This window comes from Pezoporus wallicus, unplaced genomic scaffold (assembly GCF_028554395.1).
Source record: "Pezoporus wallicus isolate ANWC-B61680 ecotype Strahan unplaced genomic scaffold, APGP_CSIRO_Pwel_v1 contig_8166, whole genome shotgun sequence".
In the NCBI taxonomy this organism is placed as follows: domain Eukaryota; kingdom Metazoa; phylum Chordata; class Aves; order Psittaciformes; family Psittacidae; genus Pezoporus; species Pezoporus wallicus.
Genome location: NW_026638114.1, coordinates 3,151,109 through 3,165,519, shown reverse-complemented (window position 1 = coordinate 3,165,519; position 14,411 = coordinate 3,151,109). Strand labels below are relative to the sequence as shown.

Sequence of the window (14,411 nt, the reverse complement as noted above, 5' to 3'; positions counted from 1 at the left end):
TCTGCCAAGTGTAAACATGTCACTTCCAAATCACAGGAGGCATTAGAAGAAATACTCTGCATGGCTCTCATTCAAGGGCTTGGTGACTTGCATCATCCACTGCCCCGCCTGGGCATTGTCCCTGCTCTGCTCACTGGTCCCACCACAAGGATGCAGCAAGTGCCAGGGCTGAGAGCCAAGGTCACGTCCCAGCAGCTCAGGGGCATGCAAAGGGACACGTCCCTTTGGCGGGGCTGGCACGGCCACTGTCCCCTCCGAGTGCACAGCACAGGGTCTCAAGAGGCTTTTGGTGGCCCAAAACCTGGCTTTCCATGAGGGTCCCATCAATCCAACAGCCGCCACAGCTCCACCAGCAGCACCACTGCCACATCCCCATCGGTACGGGTCCCTTCGTGTCACAGCAGCACGCACTTCCATGACAGTATCCTCCGGAGGAGGTCCCCATCCTGGAGGAAAGGGCTGTGGAAGAAGACAAAGCCATTTTGCTTCCACAATCCTACCGCAGGGTGGAATATCTGTGTCACCTGGTTTTAACCTGCAGCATCTGGCCCAGGGATGCCTTCCTCTGGGAGCTCCGGCATTTATAGGGTGCAAACCCACCCTGGCTTCTCCCTGTGAGGGCAGTTTCCATGGCCCTTCCTGGCTCCCTCATTAGCTTTGCAGGGCTGAGGTCTTGGACAGGTTCGTGCTTGCCAGGCTCGGCCCCTTTCAGGTACCTCTTTGGAGGAGCAGAACTGGGAGGTGGTTCCTCGGTGGGCAGGGTCACAGTGAGATTTCTCCAACACAAACCCAGGGTACAGACATCTTTCGTTTCCAATAATTCTGATGTCATGGAACCACAGACTGGTTTGGGTTGAAGGGACCTTAAACCTCATCCAGCTCCAACCCCCTGCCATGGCAGGGACCCCTTCCACTAGAGCAGCTTGCTCCAAGCCCCTGTGTCCAACCCGGCCTTGAACACTACAGGGATGGGGCAGCCACAGCTTCTCTGGGCACCCTGTGTCAGCACCTCAGCACCTTTATAGTGAAGAATGTTTTCCTAATGTCTAATCTAAATCTCATCACAAAGAGATTCCCCCTTGCTCTGTCCCCCTTTCTACCAGATGTCATTGCAAAGCTTGATTTAAACGTTGAGCTTCAGCAGGCTGTGAACACAGCACAGAGCACATGGAGGAGGAACCCATCGTACCCACAGCTCTCCTCATCCTCCCAGGCGTTTTGAGGCCATCACAAGGGCTGCACTATCCTCCTTGCCCTCTTAATTAATTAACTCAGGGCCAAGCTGGGCAGCAGCTGGTCCCACCTGGGGCACAGCACTGTGGCTGGATGGGGATGACGGGGAAGGCACCCTGGGCTTGGGAACTGAGGGTAACGGGCACACGGTGCGTGGCCTGGCTTTGCTGCAGCACCGTGTCCAGGCAGGCAGAGCACGCGGGCAGGCGGCTCCACAGCTCTCCCCTCGCAGCCCCCTCCCGTCCATCCGGTGGCTCCCGCGGCGCTGCACATCATTTGTCACTCCGACAGGTCCAGACAAACCCGGCTGGGATTAATTAGGCTCCATCTTCGTTTCCTGCAGCACTGAGCAGGGGCCGGGCTGTGGGAGCCAGCACATGGGCAGGCTCCAGCAGGCAGGGACTGGTGTATGGGGCAGGGGGGGGGAAGGCAAGCAAGGGTCCCCTTGGACCCCTCAAATCCCTGCCCCAGTGCTAACACAGCCGGTGGTAGCACACCAGCATGCTAACACATGCGGGATGCTGTCCTGGCTGGATGCAGGCCCCATCCCAGGAACACGAGGCTATGGGAAGCTGTGCAACATGGCCAGATTCAGGACTAGACAGCTGCTGCCACCTCGTGCATGGAGGGCTGCCCCTTCCTCCCCAGATATCCCCCCAAAATGGGCCCCAAAGGCAGATGGGATCCCCAGGGGGAGGATGTGATCATGCCAGCGAAGAGAAACAGGCAACAATCAGCAAGTAAAACCAGAGCCCCCCATTTATTAGCAGTTGGTTCAACAGGACCTTCCACCAGCACCTGGGAGCTGCTCCCAGTACAACCCCACGGAGGACAGAGGGGATGCAGCCCCCCAACGGCTCCATGTATGGCTGCAGGGGCTCCTGCAGGAATAAGACAGTGGAAACCCTCCCCTGCCTGTGGGACCCCTCTCACTGAGGGTGAAACATCATGTTCCTCCTGCTCCGGAGGCAAGGGCAGCATCCTGGGTACCACATCCACCTCCAGCAGCAACCACTGCCACCCTGCATCCCTCCATCCAAGGGGGAATTTGGGTGCTTACCCCAGTAAACCTGTGATGGCTCAGTCTCATTTGCCATCCCCAGCAGCAAACCCCAGGGGACAGGACACAGGGATGCAGCTCTGTATGGCACCACCACCATAAAGCCGCATCTCCAGCTGGGAATCCATCCCCTGTATCTGCACTGACCGTCGTCCAACGTCACGTGTAATAACCAAAAAGACCACACGAACCCCTCAGGGCTTCGGTACAAATTCTGGCACTGAAGAAAAACAACCCCCTGCAAAATGAGAACCAAACGACCCCCCCCCCCCCCCCCCCCCAAACATTATTAAAATACTTTTTGTTTTTAATATTCAAGAGGTTTGAAGTTCTCAGCATCCTTCCGACTGCCGTTATCCCAACGTCCGCCCTGTCCCCAAGATCCAGCTCTCCTCTGTGCCAGGGGACATTGGGCACTGCTTGGCTTTACCACAGGAAACACCACGAGTGAACAAGATTGACGGTGGGCTGCTGGGAACAGGAGCACACCGGGACCTTCAACCTGGGACCTGCACACTGGGACCAGCACACCCGGACCAGCCTCCTGCTCCGCCACAGTCCCATCATGCTGCCCATGGAGGGAGAACAAGAGGCTGAGGAGCTTGAAAACAAATAGAGATGATGAAAGAATTCATGCCTGAACCTTTCATAGAAAAATCCACTTTTCTAAGTAGATGTTGGGGAATCCAGTAAACTCTCCTGTTTTGTGCAGTGGGGCTGGTGGCAGGAGCGGCTTTGGGTCCCTCTGCGCTTTGGGTCTCCACCAGCTCATTCTTCTGCTCCAGCTCAGCAAAGTCACCTCCAGCATGCCCAGAGTGGCTTCTCCACCCTCGGACCAGGAGGTGAGGGACTGCTCTTTGTGCCCTGAGGCCCAGGGAGTTGAAGCCCATTTTGGGCTGAGAAAAGGGGAATTTGTGCCACTTCCCCATGTCAGAGTAGGGCAGGAAGGGACCTCACCGATAGGTCCAGGAATTAAAAGGGGAAAATAAAATGAAATAGAAAGGGGTATGGGGTAGGTGGCAGCACAGTGACTGCAATCGGGCTGCCTTGGGCAGCCTCCAGTGCAGCCTTCTCCTCCTGGGGTCCCCTCCAAGGCCGGGTATTGCTGAGGAAGGTCCCGCCGGGTGCAGGGCTCCATCCCCACTCAGGTATCGCTGGGTCATGGTGGGCAGCAGCTACCTGGTGCTCTGCAGCTCCTCTCGCAGCCAGGTGGGCAGCGTCTGCCCCATCTTGTACAGGAGCTTGGAGAGCTCTATGTTATGGTCCCTGTAATAGTCCCGCAGGAAGGCGCGTGACTGCAATGGGAGAACACAGAGGAGGGTCAGGGGACCAGCCCCAAGCCCATTGCCCCAGCACTACCTCCCGGCCCCGCTTGGGACCATCCCATGAGGCCTTCTGCATACTCACGTCCGAATCCATCTCGGGGTACTTCCTCCCTTTGCTCTTCCCCAAGCATTTCGTTTTCCCTCCATCCAGAAGCTGACACCAGAATCCTTTCTTTGGATCAAACCTGTGAAGCGAGAGCTCTGCCTCACCCCTCTTGCCCCACACACTTTCCGCAGCATTGCAACAAGCCCCTCTGCTTCCCAAGCCTCCACAGGAGCACTTCTCCACCTCATTTAAACCCACATCCGAGCTAACATCTCATTACTGACCCCCTGGTACAGCAGGTTCCCTTGTGCAGCTGCACAGTAAGCAGCCCACCAAGGTTCATTCATCACCACATTGCCCCGCTGAGGGAGGACAGGGGCCTACATAGGTTTAGTTACTATTTCCTGTGGCACTTTCAGCCCTGGATGCCCTCAGGAGCCCACAGCACCTGGGTGCAGACTCACAGCATCCACGTGTGTAGACAAGCCCTGCACAGAGGTAGATTATTACTTTTCTAAGAGCTCTGGAGCCTCCTGCTTCCCATAATGGCTTTAATGTCTGGAAGGCTCAGAGCAAGGTGACACCCACAGAGGTGCCATGCTGCCAGCAGCAAGAGCTGCTCCCTGCAGTGTGGGCATGAGGAGACGGAGTACCAGGGCTCAACACTGTCACATACAGCACAAATGCGTCCCTCAACTCTGCTCAAGAGCCCAGACCTGCTCCCAGGCTGCCTGGTGTGACACCACCATCCCTGCTGCGGCGTCTGGGTAAGCACAGCAAAGCAGGGTACTTGTTGGATGTTGTCTGACGACAGCTACCCTGGTGTAGGTTGCAGCAATGAGGAGCTGCTGCTCCAGCCTCAGGTGAAACCCTGGTCTCACCAAAACCAGGAGAGCTCTGTGGAGAGCCCCAGGGCTGGAGGCTGCACCAGGGGCAAGGAGAAGCTCGGGGAAGGACTCACGCCAGGGTCTTGTGATAATCGATGAAGTTGGTCACACCGAGGAATTTCTGGACCGTCTCCATCACTCTGGCAGGCTCCGTTCGGAGCAGCTTGCCGTCCAGGACCAGGATCTGCAAGGAGCAAGGCACAGCAGTGAGGTGCTGCTGGCTCCCAGCCCTACTCTCCTGGGGCACAACACCACCTCCACTGCACCTTTTGCCATCTCAAAGCCAAACCGGCCACCAGCCTGTGCAGGGTCCCCTTTTGGATGCTAATGTGCTCTGGTGTTCACTTACACTGGGTGTTGAAAATGAAATGCAAACAAAAGCCAGGGCCAGGATCCATCCAGGACATCAGAGCTTCAGCTCAGGGCTGCCCAACCCGCAGCCAGCCAGGATTGCATTACAGCAATTACGCCAGCAGCAGCCAACTAATAGACTTTATAAGGTTAAGTGACAGTGGAAAAATCATTCGGGGACTGAGCCTGCACAGTGCCAGCAGCACTGCAGTGAGCGGGTCACAGCAGAGCTGGCATCCAGCATCCGTTTCCCCTGCAGACAGCTCAACCACGGGCAGCTCTGCTGCTATTTTTGTCCTCTGATGCCGTGGTGACACCAGACAGGGCAGCCCAGGGGAGTCTGTGGCCAAGAGTGGCGGGTGAATGGGGGGTGACCATGCAGAGCCACCCACAGCCGTTCACCCCGGGGCTCATTTTCAACCCTGCTTTGGCAGAGGACCAGCACAAGGACATCTTTGGGCATCATCCATCACCACCCTCACACTACAAGGGCTTCCTTGTGCAGTATCTCCCCTCTGCTCCTTCTCCAAGTACTTTTACCCTCCCTCCCTGTGTTTTTTAGTGTATAGGAAAAGCAGCTCCCATGGGAGCACCCTCACAGCTGATTTTGGACCCAAGCTCTCTTTCTCCCACACCCTTGCTTGGTGAGGGATGCTCCCCAGTGTGCTGCCACTGTAGGAGTGGGCGCTCCCATCCGTACCTGGTTGGCGTGGTAGCTGTTGAGCCAGCGCTCGATGTGTGTGGCGTACCAGCCCGGCACCAGGCAGCGGTTCTGCAGGGTCCGGAGCTTCGGAGCAGCCTCAGGTCCTGCTGTGATCACCTCGTGGAAGGTGTATTTCAGGGCAACCGGGTCGTCGTGAGCTCGCTGGTGCTGTCAGGCAGGAGCAAGGCAGGTTTGTTCCTGGGGCAACCCAAATCCTGGGCTGCCCGTGAGGCACTGTGTGTCCCAGACCACCATGCTATGGTGTTCAACCAGAAAATTCCCCCCTCCCAAACCAAGCTGATAGAATCCCCTTGCCCACCACCCCATGGGGGCTGCCCACAGTGGAGGAGAGGCAGTGGTGGGCAGCTCACCTGATACCAGGAGTAGGCTCGATCTGCAGGGTTGATGAGGATGGTGATGACTTTGGCCTTGGAGAGCAGGGCGGCAGCTCGCCGGGGAGCCACTTCTGAGTCAAAGTAGTTGGCACTTTTCTCAAAGTAGAAGTCAGAGGTGGTGTTGGAGGGGATGGGGAAGAACTCCATGTACCTGGGGAGGCACAGTGTGAGGTGGGCGGACAGGCACCACGAGATGCCCCAGAACCCCCCTCGCAGGTGATATCTCAAACACTCGGTACCAAGCAGAGTCCCCCCAGTTCTGACACATTGCCTGGGGCTCCACAATCCCCTCCAGCCATTCCAGAGGGCCAGGCCTCACAATATTCTCCATGCAGACCCCAAAACCAGGAGATAACATACGCACAGAAGCCTGGCTTCTGCCAAGGGCAATTCTGAGTCGCGACAAGCAGCCTTTGCCTTACAGACAACACCTCGTGGACGAACCATGTGATGGCCTGAAGGCACAGGGCAGAGCCCATGTGGGATTCATCCCACCCTGCAGCACCCAGAGCTGCCAAAAGCCAAGCAGTTACAAGGCTGATGGGAAACCCCACAGCACCACTGCTCCTGTTCCCAAAGGAACTGGTGCTCCCAGCTCAGCTCCCACAGTGTGGAGACCTACCAATCGATGCCCTTGTGATAGTTGTGTCCGTTGAAGAACTGTATCTCCTCGAAGGTCTCTGAGCTGGGGTAGTTGCTGCTCAGGTCTGGGTGCATCCCCAAGAAGAGATAAAGGGCAGTTGTTCCTTTGGACAGACAAAGCAAGAGCTGACTTGGGACAAACCTCCCTCTGAGTTCTGCTGCATGGCAGAAGGGCTGAGAGGCTCTTTGGGAATGTGAAGAACCTGGCAATCCCCCTGGCATGCCCATGGCACCAAGGTGAAGGGAAGTACCTGTTTTTTGAGGCCCAATGATGAGGAGCTTTGGGAACCGGTCACAGGTCTTTTCTTTGGACCAAATGTCTTTGTGCCGTTTGTCTTCACAGGGATCCTGAAACACAGAGGGAAGATTAGAGACAGGGCAGGCTGGATGGGACCACACACCACTGCTCAGCCCCCTCCAGCCCCAACAGACACACAGGGAGGCCACACTGCTCAGCAGGCAGGGAAAAGGCCACGCTTATCTCCACATCTATGGAGCAAACTCCTTCCTGGCACCACCCCCAGAGCCACAGAGACATTTCAAAGCGCTGCCACCCAGAGGATCAGAGAGAAACCCATGCTGGAAGGGACCTGAGGAGGTCATTGACTCCAACCTCCTGCCACAGCCAGGGCCAGATATACCCTATTTCCCTCTCCCAACACAATAAACATGGCTGCTCTCCCCATTCCAGGCATGGGGGGTACCTGCCACAGTGGGTCCTTCTCCTCAGAGAAGATCTGGAAGTACTTCTGTGCCAGCTGCACCGGCGGCAACGTCTGCAGCTTCAGGTTGGTCCAGGAGTTGAGGAAGCGGACCAGGTGCTTGAAGGTGTACAAGCCCAGACGGTCGTTGCCATAATTGGACAGATGGGTCATGAAGATGCTGATCTGAAGCAGAGAGGATGGAGCAGGGGTTAGTGGGACCTCAACCAGCAGCCGTCCCATGCACTGGCTCTCACCCTGGATGAGGACATTGGGGACATCGCCTACAGTGGTACTGGGGAGCAGTTCTGCAAGAGACATCTGTCTGTCCCTGTTCAGTACTCACAGGGTTGAGGAGCACAGTTAGGAACAGTTCACCCCCGTTGATGATTTTGTCCAGCTCACTGGAACCACCAGGGTATTCGTTGTAGAAGATGGTGTGTGTGAAGAGGCCACAGGTTTGCCGGGGGAGTACCTGGGCAGGAGAAAGATACGGATGGAGTAGGTGGTGAATTGGCCACACTGCCTCCTCTGGGCAGCCAGGGCTGGGTCCCTTTCTCCTTCTAAACAAAAAGGGGGTCCTTAACCCCTCAGGGGTCAGGACCAGCTCTACTGTCCCTCAGCACCCTCAACTTAAATCCCGCTACCCACAAGGGATGAAGGTGAACAGAGGGAGGAGCCAAGAACTGTCCTTATGTAAGCTTCCCCCATGCAGGATGAGCAGAGGGCACAGCCTCCTCAAATCAAAGCTGCCCAAAACCCACCTACTGAGGTTCTGGGTTTTGGTGGTGGAGGCAAGAAGAGAGAAGATGGAGCCTGGCCACCTACCATGATGCCATTGTGGATGAAGCCACGGCGATAGCGAGCGGGTTTCAGGTGGGGGTACTCCTCCGTGCTTGTCACTTTGATTGACCAAACCTGCTTCCAAGCTTCGTACAACTGCACGTGGACGGGGTACACACCTGAATGGTGGGGGGCCACGGCGTATCCCATGTCAGTGGGGATGCCATGCTCCTGTAGAGAAGACAGCAGGGAGTGGGTGACTGTGGAGACCCCAAAACCACAAGGTCCCAAACCAACCTCTCCCCAAGGGACTGCCCATTCCCAACTATTTGTGCCTCTGGGGAGCAACCAGGACAAGGCTGTGTCCACCCATCCTCTCCTAACCAGGGCTGTCTCCTTGAAAGGCAGCCCAGAAGCAGGCATGCTGGGTGGACACTTGCTTGTCTGCTTCATGTGGACCATCCTCATCCCTGCCATTTCTGCTGTCCACAACAGCAACAAAGCTCTTCTGCAGAGCATGAGGAGATATATCTACATAGGACTGTAAATTGGTTTATACCAGTCTGCTTCTATTGTTTATAAAGCAGCCTAGAAATTGAGCTGGAAAACTGCCCATCCCAAGTAAGGGTGGTCTGGTCTCCCTCATACTAAGCACCTTTAATTATCAGGCAATGATTTCAAGTTAGCCTGAAGATCCCTCACTTAGGCCATGAATCTGGCTCTACTCGTTTGGGTTCAAGACAGCTGTGAGCAAACCATTCGATCACAGCATGATCTGGTCTCAGTTCTGACTTTATTAGGACCACAAAGGGGATAGTCCAAAAGGACGGACAACCCCTTACCAAGCTGAAGGTCAAAGCCTGTCTTTATGAACCAAACGTAACTCCAACAGCTCGGCCTGCAGAGGGAGTTTCCACCAGCCTGAGCTTCCTGGCACACAGCCACTGCTCCAGGATCCCACATCATTGCCCAGCATTGAACAGCACGGGGCTGAGCACCCAACCCGCATCCCACTGGATTGGAGCTCTGCATCCCCCATGGAGTTGGCCAGGGAGGCATGGCTGCAACGCACAAGGGATACCTCCCTCTGAACAGACACGAGAGCAGCTCACTGCCACAGCAGCAAGTTGGCTGCTGCAGATAAATCCTTTTGCTCCAGGTACTAGTGTCTAAATGGATTTACCCACCCAGCTGTAACGCGGGGGACATGACTTAACATCACCAGGTCCCTAAGCAGAGACTGTCCCCCAGGTCACCTCTTCACCCCACTTCTCCATCCTCCCCCCACCATAAGCAACCCCACCAGCAGCATCTTACTCACGACAGCGAATTTCTTGTTTAAGGTCATCTGCTCGGCGAGCACCGACTGGTTGTGGAAGAGGTGAGGCTGCATGTGGCTCCACATGTGGGGGAACCACCAGAACTCCCTCACGTAGGACAGCAGCAGGTCATCGCCTTCATCCTCAGCATCGGTACCTGTGGGCATGACACCCACCATCACCACCAGGCACACAGAGCCCCTCTTGGTGACCAGCTGATGGGGTGCAGCAGGGTGGGATGCCCAAGGACACCCCTGCAGCCCCAACATCAGCCTCTCTGAGCACCGGTTTGTGCCTCAACTCGCAAAGCAACGCCCTCACCCTCCTTACCCGTGTGGAAGAATTTCCCTGAGTATCCCAGGTTGAAGGTGAAGTTCGGGATGTGGGTGCGCAGCTCATTCTGTGTGTCAAACAGTGCCTGGGAGAGGGGGAGAGAAAGCAAGATGTCCTCAGGATGTGGCCACTGGGATGGCTGCTATGCCAGGGTGAGGAACCATGTCCCAGAAAGCTTCACAGAAGGAGAAGGGATGCTCTGGGAGCAGGAAAGCTCATCCCTGGAACATTCTGGAGCAGGCACAAGCACCCATCCCTCCCCTGCCCACCCAGCCAGGACATCACATCCACACCTTGACATCTTCCACCTTCATGCGCGTGCCCTCCTTGCCCACAAAGATATCATCGATGTCCACCAGGATGTAGCGGTCGAGGGGCAGGGAGAGCCTCTTGCCCGTCAGGAAGGAGACAGAGTCCACAAAAACCAGCTTGTGCAGCCAGAAGTTGAGGTTGTTGCCAAAAAGCACCCTCTGGATCCCATCGTGAAGGCCCAGGTCCTGCATCACGGTGGTGTGCAGCGCTGCATCCACGCTCATGTGTGGGATGGACTCGGCTGACTTGGTCTTGGCCAGGAGGACAGGCTCGTAGGTGGAGTGGTTGGACTGGAAGACGGTCCAGTCCTCCCCGGGGAGCACACCCTTCTCCACCTCGCTGGGGCGCGTGATGTACAGCAGGGGAGACTTGGGGTTGATGCTGCAGTCCTTCAGCGCCAGGTTGGAGTGGAGGAAGAGGGGGAAGCCCTTCAGCTGGGCACTCAGCAGGCTGTTCTCGTTGGCCTGCATGGGAGAGACAGGAGCTAGAGGAGGTGGGGTACTGGGGATGAGTGCCCAGACTGGCTGTGCAGGCAAGGGCTCACTGGGGGCACCGACCATGGCAAGGGGGGAGGCAGCTGGGAAATGGGATGCTAATGATCCCAGAGGTGTGTTTTTACCCCCAAAACACGCAGGGGCTGCACAGCCCTTCCACAGGGAGAGGGCTATCATAGTGCCCTCTACTAGAAGCCTGTGCCCATGCCAGGCTGTGAGCTGGCTCCACACCATCTCAAGCTGCTTGCAGACAGCAAGGGGAGGGCAAAGTCTTTACAGGGACCCCACAGCCCCCCTGGTTTATGCCTATCTTGGCCGCGGGGTCTCAGCTCACCCCGTGCACCCCCTTACCTTGAAGAAGCCGATGATGCCCACGCCATACTCTACACAGTACTTGTCCAGCAGCTCCCGGTTCCAGGCGTCCAGGTTGACATACTTGAGGATGTTCTCATAGATGATGAGCGCAAAGCGTCCCCGGTCCTTGTCGGTCAGCGTGGGCATGTCCCCCTTCCCCGGGGCAATCTCTGTCCTGTATTTGAAGCGACTCGACTCCAGAATGGCCACGATCTCCTGACCAAGCTGTGAGTAGAGGCTCTCCACAAAGACCAGCACCAAGGGGTCCGTGCGGGAGGAATCAGCCACCTTGAGGGTCTTCAGTGGCAGCAAGCGGGAAGGGGCCACCTTGGGCTCATCACAGTCCGGCCCCACCACATCCCCAGAGGGCTCCAAGCCCCTTTTCCACCCATATAAATAATAAGCAGAGACGAAAACACTGAGCAGGCAGAAGGCAAAGAGCAGGAGCAACACCACCTGCGGGGAGAGCTGCCAGACACCGCGCCGGGCCCTGGCCAGCACAGTCATCCTTGCATCCGCGGGGTGAGGTGGGGCCCCTCTCCCTGCTCACCCCCTCCCCTTGCGAGTGCTGGGGAGGGGAAGAAGCAACGAGCAATGCACTAAAGAACAGGTAAAGTCAAACTGGGTACTCCTAATAAATTAAACCACTAGCGGACCGCTCGGGCAGGCTCTCTTCCCTCCAGCTTTGGCGTCCCTCGCTGCCCGATTCATGTCACCATGGCAGATGCACCCAGAGTCCCCTTGCCGAGCCGAAATCCCCGTGGTGGTGGCAGTGGTTGCAGCAGCAGCACCATGGCCGCAGTGGCACTAAGGGGCGGCGGGCGGCCTCGGCGCAGGTTGCGGCAGGCATGGGGACATGGTGGCTCCCTGCGGTGTCCTGGTGTCCTGGCTCCACGCAGCACCCTGCAAGAGAGAGGTGGGATGAGCAGGGATGGATGGTGCTGGTACCAATGGCAATGCTTTTACTGCCAGATCTCTTGCTGTGCACCAGGGCTTGCTGAGAGGGTGCTGTGAGCTCCTGGTGGTGGCATGAGCACAGCAGCACACATGTGCATGGGACCCCGGCTGTGGTGTGAGCCTGGAGCACAGCAGCATCGCTGGGGTGCTATGGAGAGGAGCCCCCATCACACGAAGCAGGTGGAAAAGCAGCCCCACTCCTCCTGTTGGCACAGTGTGGTGAGAACAGGGGTGAGAGGGGTCTGAGCCCCATCTCCCTGCCCAAGGGCAGGGAGGGACACAGGCAGACAGCCAGCATGAGGCCGAGCCAGGAGCCAACAGCCAAGGTCACTGAGAGGGGCACATGAGAGCAGCCACGCGGAGCCAAAGGGACCTTGGGAATATTTCCTTTTCCCTGTGAAAAGCCCATTTCAAAAAAGAAAAGAAACAAACAAACAAAAAAGGATTGGGCACTACTTGCTGAGGGTGAAGTCACCCAGGGCACACACACTGATGCAGCCACTGTGCTTAAAGAAGAAGTGAAAGTGTTGGTACAGTGGCTCGTCCCCAAACTCATCACCAGTGGTGGGGACAAGGGCAGGAGCCCCTGTTCCTCCCCAGGGAGAGCTCTCTGTGCCCCACTGCACCGTGGCTGAGCACCCACCCCACAGACACCAGCCAGGTACATAACGGGATTAAACGTGGTGCGCTGAGCGGTACTGTGGATTACAGGCTGGGGCTCGGCAGGGTAATCCTGTCATCCCTGCCCTTCCTGCATAAACCCTGCTCCAGGACCTGCTTCCCGCTGCCGGCAGCGTGCTGCTTCATCCAGGCCCCATGCACACTGCCAGCCTCCATCACCAGCACCCACCACCATCCCTCACTGCCGGCTATGCCAGGCACAGTGGGACATCAGGATTTATTGACTTGTAATTTATCTTTGTGCACATGGATGATCTCCAGGCAGGACCATGAGAGCCTTTGCTCCTCAGCCCCTGAGGTGTGCCCTGCCCCAGCTCACAGCTTCCTTCCCTCCAGTGGGGCGGGACCTTCAGCATCCCAAGGAGAACACCCCACCGGGGCTTTGGACCAGGGTACTTCTCCAGGTTCAAAAGAAGCAGCGCAATGGGACTTGCTTTTAGGGAGGCTTCCCTGCCCAGGTACCATCCCTAGGGATGTGAAGAGCTGGGACCACATTCTCAAGCACACTGCCCATGCCATCCCACTCCCCCTCTGTTTCTTTCATCTATCAGGAGCAGTAGGTGCTGGCAGACACATCCCCATGGTGATGGGTGGGCAAGTGACAACCAGCAGCTTTGATGCCAAGTGGTGGAGATGGCGGCTGATGGGCATGACCATGTGTCCATCCTTGCACCACCCTCCACGAGTCACAGCAGATGGGAATGGGGCCCCACATCTACATCACCTGGCATTTCCAAGGGGGCTTCGTTAGTCCATTCTCTTCTAAAAGCTTTTAATTATGGTACTTAATGAGCAGGCTTTTGAGGCGCCATCTCCAGGCAGACACTGACTGGCTCTCCCTGGGGAGGGAGTCTGCCACTCAAAGCACAACAGCAACACCTGCATTGGACCCCTGGAGCAGCCAGCCACGTGTGAGCGGGGACCAGGGCAGGCAGCATCCTGCCCCACAAAGCCGGTGCTGAGGCAGGAAGCAGCAGGAATCCTGCTCTGCCAGTTCACTGCAGAGAAAACCCTTCATGGGGAGGATGCTCTGGGGTGGGGATGCTCCAGCTCAGGGCTTTCCCCATGTGAATCCTATGTCAGCGATCCTCATAGGGAGATTTAAATGAGCTCTTAGGCAGAAGTTCTTCCCTGTGAGGGTGCTGAGGCGCTAGCACAGGGTGTCCAGAGAAGCTGTGGCTGCCCCATCCCTGGCAGTGTTCAAGGCCAGGTTGGACACAGGGGCTTGGAGCAACTTGCTCTAGTGGAAGGTGTCCCTGCCCGTGGCAGGGGTTGGAGCTGGATGAGCTTTAAGGTCCCTTCAACCCAAACCAGGCTGGGGTTCTATGAATGGGTGCTGGTTCCACGCTGCCAAGCAAACCCCTGCTCATCCCTGGCAGTGGTGGGAGAGCCAACAGCAAGTCAGGGAGGGTTTGCATTAGCAGGTTTAGTTCCAAGAGCACAAAACCAGCTCTCAAGAGCAACAGCCTTTCTGAAACAAAAAGGGAAACACGATGGTAAAACAGAAGAAAGCTCACAGGAGCTGGCAGGGTGACAGCAGGAGTCAAACTTCCTTTTAACCTGATTTTTAGAGGCTGCTCAGGTGCCTTTTAAAACCACAGTGCTTATTTAAAAGGCACTAGCTGGAAATGTCAGCCAGAGTCCCACACACAGACCTCAGGCCCCCAGAAACATCACACAGCACCAGCAGGCTCCCATCACACAGGGGGTGCTCAGCCTCACACCAACGACCACAGGAGAAAAGAGGCCCAGAAAATGCTCTCTTCTGGTGGGTTTCTGAGCACAGCCCTGGCCCAGGCTCCACTGAAGAAGAGGTTTGGAGAGGAGGCTTAGCC

General features: G+C 56.8%; 2 protein-coding genes across 4 annotated transcripts in view; both read right to left on the bottom strand.

Moving 5' to 3' along the window:
- The window catches only part of MYOZ3 (myozenin 3), a 136,996-nt gene that overhangs the window by 35,817 nt on the left and 86,768 nt on the right, over nt 1–14,411 (bottom strand). The window lies entirely within an intron of this gene.
- Nucleotides 1,975–11,827, bottom strand: NDST1 (N-deacetylase and N-sulfotransferase 1). 2 transcript variants are annotated; one of them, XM_057409551.1, is made up of 14 exons: nt 10,936–11,827; nt 10,072–10,554; nt 9,776–9,863; nt 9,448–9,602; nt 8,172–8,357; nt 7,690–7,818; nt 7,347–7,529; nt 6,894–6,990; nt 6,623–6,746; nt 5,977–6,151; nt 5,603–5,773; nt 4,626–4,735; nt 3,701–3,803; nt 1,975–3,588 (listed from the first exon to the last, which is right to left on the bottom strand). In XM_057409551.1, exons 1-14 carry the CDS (start codon nt 11,443–11,445, stop codon nt 3,469–3,471), a joined length of 2,634 nt encoding a protein of 877 aa, XP_057265534.1. In that variant the 5' UTR covers nt 11,446–11,827; the 3' UTR covers nt 1,975–3,468. The 2 variants fall into 2 exon arrangements, with proteins under 2 accessions (XP_057265534.1, XP_057265535.1); XM_057409552.1 differs by lacking the exon at nt 10,072–10,554.

Excerpts from the sequence above, each read along its gene's own strand:
- NDST1 (XM_057409551.1), bottom strand. The coding sequence starts at position 11,445 with ATGACTGTGCTGGCCAGGGCCCGGCGCGGTGTCTGGCAGCTCTCCCCG. Across the intron at positions 8,358-9,447 it reads TAAACAAGAAATTCGCTGTC|GAGCATGGCATCCCCACTGA; the intron begins GTGAGTAAGATG and ends TCTTCTCTACAG. Across the intron at positions 6,991-7,346 it reads AGAAGGACCCACTGTGGCAG|GATCCCTGTGAAGACAAACG; the intron begins GTACCCCCCATG and ends TCTGTGTTTCAG.